This window comes from Hyperolius riggenbachi, chromosome 1 (assembly GCF_040937935.1).
Source record: "Hyperolius riggenbachi isolate aHypRig1 chromosome 1, aHypRig1.pri, whole genome shotgun sequence".
Classification (NCBI taxonomy): domain Eukaryota; kingdom Metazoa; phylum Chordata; class Amphibia; order Anura; family Hyperoliidae; genus Hyperolius; species Hyperolius riggenbachi.
This window is the reverse complement of record NC_090646.1, coordinates 505,784,201-505,796,114: the sequence shown is the minus strand read 5'-3', so window position 1 is coordinate 505,796,114 and position 11,914 is coordinate 505,784,201. Positions and strand designations below refer to the sequence as shown.

The window sequence follows — 11,914 nt, the reverse complement described above, 5'->3', positions numbered from 1 at the left end:
TTGTGCAAAATATCAAATTTTATTTATATAAAATAATTTACACATCAAATGTACACATGCACACGCCCACACAACACTTTAATCACATTTAGGCCAGTAACTGTCGAATTTCATAACTCTAGCACAATATATGTACACTTTTGAAGACACCATGAGGGGAGTGTTTAATTGTAAACCTTCATTTTACAAAACAAGGCAGTCTGAAAATCATGTATAAAGAGTAAAAACAACTTACAAATGGACTGTACTTATAAAACGGCAACAGGAACTTTTGCAGTAATGATACAGCTGAGGATGCCAATTTGAAAGTACTAGGTGGTGGTGGTGGTATCATCACATTAAATTGAATGGGTTATTGTAGAGTGGGTTACTTGGCTGTGAACGATGCAAGATTATGATTGCAGGCCACCAAGAACAGTAGGACAAAGGGTTGACTGGACTATAACATGAATATCAGATTATGTATTATTCTGTCTCCCATTTCTGTAAAGGTCCTTCTGGTCAGTGACCTCCTCAATCACAAACATTACAATTATATAACAACTGGATGCACACAAAACCTACAAAGAATATAATCTGTACACCTATTCAACATTACAAATCATTGTGCATCAAGTAAGGCAAAAACATCAAGGCTGCATATGAACTAGTAGCTTCAGTATTTGGGCCAGCCGGTGTTTTTGGATTGTTTTTATTCAGAATTTAATTTGGGTGATAAACATTATTACACATACAGCCATTTGTGTTAAGTCAATCGGGAGATTTTGGAAGTTTTTCTCTTGACACGTTTCCTTATTTGTTGTCCATTATAACAGCAAGGACATGGATTTAACGTACATAAAATTTAGATGAATTTTAAAAAAAAAACTCTTTAGGTAGCTCATTTCACTGCACCAAGCTTTTTCAGGAGCTTTTTCCCTTTGGACAGCAGGCCTTTTTTCTTCTTTGAAGACCGTTCTCTGCTTCTCATAGGGCTTCCTGTACCCATTGACGATGGTGGTGACACAGAATGGAGATGAACTGTTGGGGAAGGTGCTCTCCTGGGGGTACTTGTGTTCTCAGAAGGAGCCTATAGAGTAAATGACCCACAAAGTTACAACATGAAAGCAAATGTGTTTCATTGCCCATTCTGCTTGCAATATTTATTGCAGAGGAGCACCTCCTACAATTGCAAGAACCAAGTATGTTGCCAGCATCTTTGGTGAGAAAGCCAAAGCAGAGCTGGTGCTCTTTCTTGTGTTGGGCAAGCATTTGTGCTGTAACAAGTAAAAGTGTTACAATGCAGATTCAGGGTAAACCTGTACTTGCATTCTTTTGGGGAGAGAAAAAAAAAACAAAACAGGAATTGAAATCATTTATTCTATTAGTAGATCAGAAGGGTTGAACTCGTCACACAGCTAGACTAACTTGAGCCTTAATTAGAATCAGTGAGATTAAAGCACCTCTGAAAAAAAAAGCCAATTCTCATTGTATTTCTTAGTGTCACAACTAATCAGTATTGATAGCATAAACCTGCTGCTGGTGGCACCAGAGTTTGGAAATGTGAACTGTAGTAGAAACATTCAGTGAGTCTTCCATAAAGAGGGCTCAAATCTAACTCTGATTCAAAATCAAGGTCAGCATCTAATACTTAGGAAAAGATAAATCAAACATCCCATTGTTACACACCTGAAGATACCATGGCTTGGCTCGGGTGTATGTGCAGCATTGAGGTATGGAGCTGTATGTTTCAATTAGCATTTTCTATTCTAGGACATCTATGAAGTGTCTATAGAACATTTTCTACATCTCGCCTACCAATTAATCAGTGTTCCGTGCCGGCGCAATCATAGAGGCAAAGGGGGAAATAGTCCCAGGACCCCCAAATCGCTTCTGGGTCACCCCAGGTTTCACCCTTGATTTGGGCTCCCCAGGGCCCCTGCAAAGTTTTGACAGCATAGCAACTCACCTGTCCCAGCGCACTGCTCCATCCTTGCTTCCCGTGTTCATCCTTGCTGGCTGTCTCTTCTCTATGACCCGTCGCATGCCATTACACAATAACCAACAGTGATGAAGATGGGGAGCATAGACAGGAGTAGTGTGTTGACAGTTGAGTTGTCAAGCTGATAAAAATGGTGCAGAGGCCCCGGAGAGCACAGTAAAGTTGGGAGGGTGAATGGCAGCTGGCTCGGGGGCCCTAGGGAGTGAATATATTGCTGGGGTGTAGGAGGCCCCTCCAGGTTAATTTTGCCCCCCAGGGACCCTGCTGTGGCTTGAACCAGCCCAGTCAGTGTGTTGCCAAGATGTTCTATCCTATTAGCAGGAAATGCAAGACTAGATTGATTGTTTAGAGAGGAACTGGAACTGTTTTACAGACACTCCATATATGAGACCAAGTTGTGTTCACAGAGTGCAAAAAAAAGTAACAAATGCATTATTTTTCATATTGCTGAATAATTTGTGAAGTTTGTTGGGCTGGAATGGGTCTTGTAGCACTGCAATGAAACATACACCTCACAAATGTCTGCTATAGATAATAAAAGATGGTGGCAAAGGTATCTCATGAGAGGCTTGTAACATTCACAAGTTCCTGTGTGTAAAGTTTTTATGTACCTTGACAGAATGTTAATGGTCACATTTCCAGCACCTAGAGTACCCATTTGTTTTTCTCTTTTCTGTACTCTGTACACATTTGGGTAGGGGGGGGGGGAGTTCAAAGGAACATTTTTGATCAGGAAAGGCAAGAAAACAGCACATGCATTTCAAAAATTGTTCTTTCGAGCAAGGATCAGTTACCACTGCCTATGTAAATATCTGTTAAAGGTATAAAAACTTTGTGTCCATGTTACAAACATCTCTCATACTTCATTTGGTGGCTGTTGGCTTTTTTAAGTTGTAGCTTTACTTGGTGAATAGGACAAACCAATGGTATCTTCAGTTGTTCACTTACGTGAAGGCTACACTGCCTTATTAAGGGGTGAAATGTACACTCTTCTTCTGTTCCAATGTAGATGAGCAAGGACAAAACAGAAAATATAGCAGTGATGACACCAAAAAAGGTAAATGAAAAAAATAAGTTTCAGAGTGGGTTTTAGTTAATTTTGAAACGATGGCATTAGATGATGTTAAAACGTTTTCCAAATACACTGCTTACAATTACTCAGGCATAACAAAAGAAACAATAAGCATGTCATGCACAGAACAGCACACACATGTCTAACATAATAAAAAGCAAGTTTGCTGTGATAAACCCTTTATGAAACTCCACATTCCACAAATTGCATAGGCATAGGTGTTGGCTTAGTATTGCAAAGTAGTCTTTCAGTTACCATAGAACTGTTTTACCTGTATAACGTGTTGGCACAGAATACAGTTATACAAGTAACTTTGTTAATATTAAATGTCCTCATGCAATACCTAATACAGTATTGGTTTTATGGGGCTAAGCCTTGCAGGGATGTCTGATTCCAGTTTTTAAGGGCAGAGGTCCTCACATGTTTGGCATTGCACAAATGAATTGACAGGACTGTATCAGGAATGGTTTGGTTTGATTCATCAAGTAGAACACATTCCTGAGTCCATCCAAAACCTTGGCATGGATATGGCCCTCGAGAACTTGAGTTTGACACTTGTGGGCTAAGGGATTGTAGGGTGGATACTTTTGGATATTGTTGTTCAAGTTGCAGGTTTCGATACTTAAATAAAATATATTTTGCTAATTTTGAGTGCATTACACTGCTTTCTATAAGTATTTATATTCTCCTTAGAAACCTTACAGTGTTGCTCATAATTATTCATACCCGTGCCAAATTTTGACTTAAAGTTACTTTTATTCAACCAGCAAGTATTTTTTTGACGGGAAATGACATAGGTGTCTCCCAAAAGATAATAAGACGATGTACAAGAGGCATTATTGGGGGAAAAAAATCATTTCTTAGCTTTTATTTACATTTGAGCAAAAAGTGTCCAGTCCAAAATTATTCACACCCTTCCCAATAATCAATAGAAAAGCCTATTACAGCAATAAAACGCTTCCTATAATTGCAGATCAAGTTTTTGCATGTCTCCACAGGTATTTTTGCCCATTCATCTTTAGCAATGAGCTCCAAATCTTTCAGGTTGGAGGGTCTTCTTGCCATCACTCTGATCTTTAGCTCCCTCCACAGATTCTCAATTGGAATCAAGTCAGGACTCCAAAAAACTAATGTTGTCTGCTAACCATTTCTTCACTTTTGCTGTTTTGGGTCATTGTTATGCTGTTATGTCCACTGGTGCCTAAGGGCAAGTTTCTCTGCAGACTACCTGATGTTGTCATTGAGAAATCTCATGTATTGCTCTTTTTTCATGGTGCCATTTATTGTGATTAGTTTCCCCGGTCCACTGGCTGAAAAACACCCCCAAAGCAGTTGGTTCCACACCACCATGTTTGACAATGGGGAAGGTGTTCTTTGGGTTGAAGGCTTCTCCTTTTTTTTACGCCAAATTAATGAAACATCATTGTGACCAAACAATTACATTTTTGTTTCATCTGTCCATAACACAGAAAACCGGAAGTTTTCTTCTTTGTCCAGATGAGCATTTGCCAAGCCATTTGCCAAGAAAGCTTTTGTGTGCCTTATCTGGAGAAGTGGTGTCCTCCTTCGTCTGCATCTGTGGAAGCCAGCAGTCTGCAGTGTCCATTGGATTGTCTGCCTTGAGACATTGCCACCAGCAGAGCCCAGATTCACCAGGATGGCCTTGGTGGTGATCCTTGGATACTTTTTAACCCCTCTCGTTATCCTCCTGGCCAGCACAGGTGTTACTTTTGGCTTCCGACCACGTCCTCAGAGATTTTCCACAGTGTGGAACAGCTTGTAATTTTTAATAATACTTTGCACTGTAGCCACTGGAATATGAAAACATTTAGATATGGCCTTGTAGCCCTTCCCTGACTTGTGAGCAGCCACAATGCACAGCTGCAGGTCCTCACGGAGCTCCTTTGTCTTAGCCATGACTGTCCACAAACCAACTGCAGAGAGCTGCTGTTTTTCACCTGTTCGGTTGATTAAAACAGCTGTTCCCAATTAATCAGGGTGATTAGGATGCTTTAAGAACAGCTTGGACTATTTGGAATGGTATAGAACTTCAGATTTCCCACAGACTGTGACCATTTGTGAAGGGTATGAATAATTTTGGACTGGACACTTTTTGCTCAAATGTAAATAAAAGCTGAGAATTGTATGAATTTTTGCACAATAATGGCTCTTGTACATCGTCTTATTATCTTTTGGGAGACACCTATGTCATTTCCCATCAAAAAATGACTTGCTGGTTGAATAAAAGTCAAAATTTGCCAGGGGTATGAATAATTATGGGCAGCACTGTATATGGGGCTGTTTGTATTAGGTTAAGTACAACAGCCCAGGAACTAAGTACAGGAAAACACTGGACATTAAAAAAAGTAAAAAAAAGAAAAAAGAAAGAATGAGTTGAAAGTAAAAATGTTTTATAGGTTTGCCTTGAAGATCAATAAAAAAAGACGACAACAGAAAAGGTAACTGCTACTGGGGGGAATACCACTGAGGGTACACCACCTCTCACATTTCTTGAAGAACAACCAGTAAGTACAGTGGTTTCTGTAGAGAACCACCAAAGTTTATTTTTCTAGGGTGGTGCAAAGATGAACAAACATTAGTGATAATTCCATTCAACAGCAAAAACATGATTGATTGCTGTGAGCAACAGCTTCACAGATGCTCAAGTTTTCAATGCTTTTCATCAAAATATCCTCCCCACCACATCGTATGTAGAGATGAGCGTAATGACCTAATTACGATTTCGCGTAATTAGTGTAATTACGATTATGGCCGTAAGTACATAATCGTAATGAAGAAGGATTTCGCGAAATTTCGCGTAAGCGTAATTTTTCGCGTAATTTTCGCATTACAGTAGGTATTACGAAATTAATGCGTATGGCCATGCTCCCAAGCGGAAAAGTTGACGCATGGATCAATGTTAGGTAGCCGCCGAATTTAAGGGTTAATAGCAAAGCCCCCTTAAATGCTAAGAGCCTCAAATTTGGAGAATATATTAAGGAGATCAGGAGGAATAAGAGGAATTTTTTTTTTTTTCAAAAAGACCTTATATTTTTGAGAAAATCGATGTTAAAGTTTCAAAGTAAAAATGTATACATTTAAAAACCCGCCGACTTTAACGGTTAATAGCAAAGCCTGCTTAAAGTTTAGGAACACCAAATTCCTAGGGTGCGGCGGGTGAGCGGCGAGTGACGTTGGGTGCGGCGTAGTTAGTTACAATGTAACAAAGTTGTTACATTGTAATAACTTTGTTACATTGTAACTGATAGAACATTTCCGAGACTATTGCGAGGGATCATTTATTTAAAGGGACAGGTAAGTATTAATGGTTAATTAAGAATATTAAAGGACTTTTTTCGTGGTTATGTTTTTTGTTCAATTAAAATACTTTTTCTAAGTGTTTGTGTGTTTATTTACTTTTAACTCTTAAAGGAAATGGGTAAGTGGTACAAGTACCTCTATACTCATTTCTCCTGGGAGGCGGGGTGGGCATCTGGGGGACCCCTTTTTAAAGGGGACTCCCAGATTCCACCATGAACCCCCCCCCCCCCCCCCAGGAAATCGCGACCTCCACCTGCACCGCCCATCGGAGGTGGAGAAGAGCCCCTTGTCCTTGGATTGGACAAGGGCTCGGAGGGGGAGGGGAAAGCTTGGCTGCCCCTCCGTTTCCGAGATCCCCCAATCCATGGACCATGCGGGCTGGTATAGTCAGGGTGCGGAGCCCCACGCGGCCGGTGCTCCGCATTCTGGCTATCCCAGCCTGCATGGGGGACAAGGGGTTAAAGGGGTCTGGGAGGGGGGACCCCACGTCGTTTTTTTTTATATTTCCCACACTCAGAACGAAGTAAGTAAAACTCTTCCCACTTGGGGGAATCTATGAAAATAATACACTATTGTTATCTGTGCAAAAAAAACTGACATTTTCCGCATTTAAAAGACATTTTTGCCCTTGAAACTTAAAAATCGATTTTCTCAAAAACTATAAGGTCTTTTTGAAAAAAAAAAATTTTCCTCTTATTCCCACTGATCCCCTTAATATACCCTAGGAATTTGATGTTCCTAAACTTTAAGCAGGCTTTGCTATTAACCGTTAAAGTGGGCGGGTTTTTAAATGTATACATTTTTACTTTGAAACTTTAACATCAATTTTCTCAAAAACTATAAGGTCTTTTTGAAAAAAAAAATTTCCTCTTATTCCTCCTGATCTCCTTAATATATTCTCCAATTTGAGGCTCTTAGCATTTAAGGGGGCTTTGCTATTAACCCTTAAAGTCGGCGGCTTTTTTATATTATACGGAGCGTTACGGTTTAACGCGAAATTACGGTAGCGTTTAATGCGAAATTACGGCATGAACGAAACGCGAAATTACGCGTTGAAAATTACGCTTACGGTATTTTCAATTACGATTTTAATGGCAATTACGCTACGCTAATTTCGCATCATAATCGCAAATTTCGCATGCGTAATTATAGTAATGCGAAATTACGAAAATTTCGGCTCAACTCTAATCGTATGTAGGTACAACAGGGGATATTCAAAATTGTAATAGTAAGCCATAAACAATTCATGTGGCAGGATAGAAAATTACTTCTTGGATGTGTGGAACACCACTAAAGCCCAATTCCAGCCAAATCTCACTAAAGGTGGCCATACATGGTACAATTTTTTATCGATTAGATAATTTAGTTTAATTATTCCGTTAGATCGAATATAACGTTTTTTCCAGCATGTCCGAACAGATTTTTCTCGAAAAAATGGGATAATCATTCAAATTTCTTGATCGAAAAAAAAATATATTCAACTTTCATTCAATTCGATCATTTAGATCGAATAAACGGGAAAATCAAACATTTTTATTGAATGGGCACCATTATATTATAAATGCGAAAGTTTGGATGTTTGTTACTCAATCATGCAACAATGGCTGAACGGATTTGAATGAAATTTGGCGCACACATAGTACATTACCTGGAATAACACATAGGATACTTTTTATCCCCATAACCAAAAAGTGGGCAGAGAAAAATACAATTTTCATTGGGAAAATGTAAACTGCAGCCATTCTTACACTGTTAATGGCAGGGTTCTCAAACTTTGCACAGCTGGTTACTGGGTGACTGGGCTTAATATTCAAAAAAGTGGATGGAGCCTACAAAGGCCAATTAAAATTCACCTATTGATTTTCAAGGGGAATATTTAATTGCTGCCATTCTTGCACTGTTAATGGCACAAGCCTCAAACCTGATACAGTTGGTCATTGGGTGACTAGAGTTTAAATTCAGAACAGGGGGTGGAGCCACAAACAGCCAATCAGATTTGTTTCATTTCAATTCAAATTATTGATTCCAAAGACCGCAAAGCTCACAAACTTGGTCATTGAGTGTTTGTGCATTAGTGTTAGAAAAAGCCAACACCAGCCAAATACATACCTAGGCAACATCGGGCCATCAGCTAGTATTTTAGAATATAATTAGAATATATATATATATATATATATATATATATATATATATATATATATATATATATATATATGTATGTATGTTTTTAATAATGTGGAAGTAAAAGATAGTTTGTTTCGTCTTTATCTCTGTCATCTTCTTCATCTGGGAGAATTAACTTTGCTTCCTGTTCGGAGTTTTGAATCTGATGGCTAACACGGTACAACACTCTGCTTCCTGTCCAGTAAGGAATAGAGTTGGGCTACTTTCGCACTGACATATTTGGGCTTGTTGTGATGTACAATATAATCTCATAGAAAATGCAATGTGATTATATTGTGATGGATCATTCACATTGGTGCCATTGGAATAACGTGATGCAAGCTGTGTAGTACCAGGCAAAGTGCACGTTTACAGTTAAGAATACTTTTTTGTGAACTGTATGCTTCACCATATGCATCACATGGTGTATGTAACGCATAATGTGACTTCCCCTCCGTTGCTATCCTGTTGTTACTCAGAGAAAGCAGGAAACTGCAAATATGGTCCTTATGGCTATCATAGAGTTGTAAACAGTAACATGGTAATCTCTCAAAATAATATTCTACCTAATAATATGCAAGTGTCCCTGCGTCCCATGTCCCAGTACTTTTGAACTACTGTGCATGTCCTGTACTGACAGCCGTTGGGGCAGGATGCAGGATGGGCCAGGGGGCGGGCCGGGCGGGCGGCGGTGATCGTGCTCGGCGGGAGCACATATGCACGATGTAATGTGTTGGCGGTGACAGAACTACAGCCCGTTTTTAAACGGGCTTAGATCGCCTAGTTTAAGTATAAAAATTCCCATTCCTTAATACTCTCTTGTAGTTTTGGCAGTTGGACTGAGCAACTGCAGTTCAGTAAATGAAAAGCCTGAGAATCCCCCATGATGAGATACACTGCTCCAAAACCAGCCAGATCTATAAGATTTAAACTATCTACTGTAAGTGACAGCGACAGAGGAAAAAATACATTTATAGTGCATTTTATTCTGGAACAAATGTTTATTTTATATGTATGCGCACACACATTTATTTTTAATTTGTTCACAGTAGTGGTCCTTTAATAATGAACCATAAAAATAATAATATAGGAGTTTCAGCATTACAGTAATGGGAATACACAAGAAAGGCCATATCAAAGGCCATTTAAATGACATGTTCCTGCTATCCTTACATGTAGTAGAGAACAATAACAGTAGAAAAGCATTTGCTTTTTTTCACATTCATTTGGGTGCCAGGGTTTACATCTACTACTGTAATGCATTCACATTTATATGTATGGAAAATCCGATGGTTGGATTGGGGAAAATACTTCTTAGCAATCATTTTATCATTGTTTTTTACTCATTTCTCAATGCATGAATGGTAAATGATACACCCATATTGGTCATTTGTCGGGTCTTACAAGCGACTTTTGTATAGCGTGTGCACGAGCCTTAAGCTCAGACTGCATCAGTGCAGAGCCGGAACAAGGTCCTCCAGCACCCAAGGCTGAGACAGCAAAGTGCGCCCCTCCATCCCTCCCACCCCAGCCGTCACACACTGATTGCTATTAGACTAAGAGGCACCCCAGGGCCCCCAATCCTCCCAACACCTTAATCTCTAGTTATCTGGCTTGCAGTCACTGCCATGTATCCCCTTTTCTTATTTCTCTCTGCTTCATACACAATAGGGGAATGGTAGCTGAGTGAGTTTTGCGTCCCCTCCTACACTGCACCCTGAGGCTGGAGCCTCTCTTGCCTCTGCCTCGGCCCGGCCCTGCATCAGTGACTAGAAAATGGCCTCAATTCACTAAGATCATGCTGGTGATAATAAGGCAAGATAAAACTTACCACCACACAGCGATCTGTATTTTCAGTGTTAATTCACTAAAGAAGCTTGCGTTATTAAGGTGTAGAGTTGAGTTTTCACAGTGAGAGAGTTATCTTATCACTTCAGTTCTTAAAGGTAACCTTAACTGAGAGGGATATGGAGATTTCCTTTTAAACAATACCAGTTGCCTGGCAGTTCTGCTGATCTCTTTCGCTGCAGTAATGGCTGAATCACACAGCTGAATTAAGTATGCAGCTAATCCAGTCTGACTTCAATCAGAGCACCTGATCTGCATGTATATTCAGGGCCCGTGGCTAAAAGTATTAGAGACACAGGATCAGCAGGAGAGTCAGGCAACTGGTATTACTTTAAAAGGAAAAATCCATATCCTTCTCAATTTAGGTTCCCTTTAAGCTACCCCCTCTGTAGTTATTTTCACATGCAGTTAATTAACAGCCTGTCTTTAACTTTAGAATTCTGCAGTTATTTTAAGGATTGAAACATTAAGGGCCTGTTTCCACTTGTGCGAATCTGCATGCGTTTTCTGCATGCAGATTGGCATAACAAATACAAGTGGATGGGCCTGTTTCCACTTGTCAGAAATCCTGTGTAGTTTTGTGTGCAGGAAAAATCTGCACGGAAGAGCCATCAGAATTCGCACACTGCAGGGCGGTGTGTGATTCGCACACAATGCATTTAATAGGACAGTCACATGCGTTTTCGCATGCGAATTTTACCGCAAATTTGCGTACGTTTTCGCGTAAAAGCACACAGGCACTGACATGGTTAAATTTGCATAATTGGTAGTAAAATTCACGTCCCCATGCGAATTCGTTTTCGCTTTTTCCGTGACTAATTCGCACCGCACAAGTGGAAACGGGCCCTAACTTTAGAGATCTCTCCTTAAAGGGGTTCTTCCGCGAATGAGGAAAAAAATAAAAAATGGTTTATGCATAAACTATTAAACATCCTTCTAAAATAGTGTAAAAAGTTTTTTTTTTAAATGAATGGTTTCATCAATACAACATGTAATGTAAACAGTGACGTATGAAGGACTGGGAGGCTAATCCATTTGTTAGGGGTGGTTTTTTCTTACTTTCTTTTCACAACCATAACTCCCGCCTAAGTAGTTTTCAGTGGTATAACCCACTTCTAGCAGTAATCATGGTTATAGCCCTAACGGCTGAGCTCAGCTGAGCTGCTGACTATGTGTTTACATTGTTGCTAGGCAACCAGAGGCCTTGCAGAGACTTGTTTGTGAAAAGAATCATAAGCTGCTGGGAGAATGAGTCAGTCCCATCTACACCATATGATTCTTTGTCAGATTCGATTCAATTTGATTTTATCCATTAATTTGATTCAATCTGACATATCCGATTCATGATTCGATTCAATTCAAATTGAATCGAATCATGAATTAAAAGATTTTTAAAGACGGTGTGAGAGAATTAGATTGGTGTGAGCTATATTAGTAGTAGTAGCTAGGTGTATTTGTGAGAGAATGACAGTAGATTGTTAGTTTGAGTGATAGATTGTAGTGTAGTATACTAGTAGTTGCTGTGTGGA

At 39.5% G+C, this 11,914-nt stretch overlaps 1 protein-coding gene across 19 annotated transcripts in view; it reads right to left on the bottom strand.

Moving 5' to 3' along the window:
• RIMBP2 (RIMS binding protein 2) overlaps nt 1-11,914 on the bottom strand; it is a 591,563-nt gene continuing 579,649 nt past the window's right edge. For 17 of the 19 annotated variants that reach the window (XM_068243476.1, XM_068243541.1, XM_068243461.1 and 14 more), the window contains one exon: nt 1-1,069. In XM_068243476.1, the coding sequence (XP_068099577.1) occupies nt 881-1,069 (189 nt within the window). In that variant the 3' untranslated portion in view covers nt 1-880. Of the gene's footprint in view, nt 1,070-2,929; nt 2,977-11,914 lie in introns of all 19 variants that reach the window. The other 2 variants (XM_068243515.1, XM_068243523.1) reach the window with 2 other exon arrangements.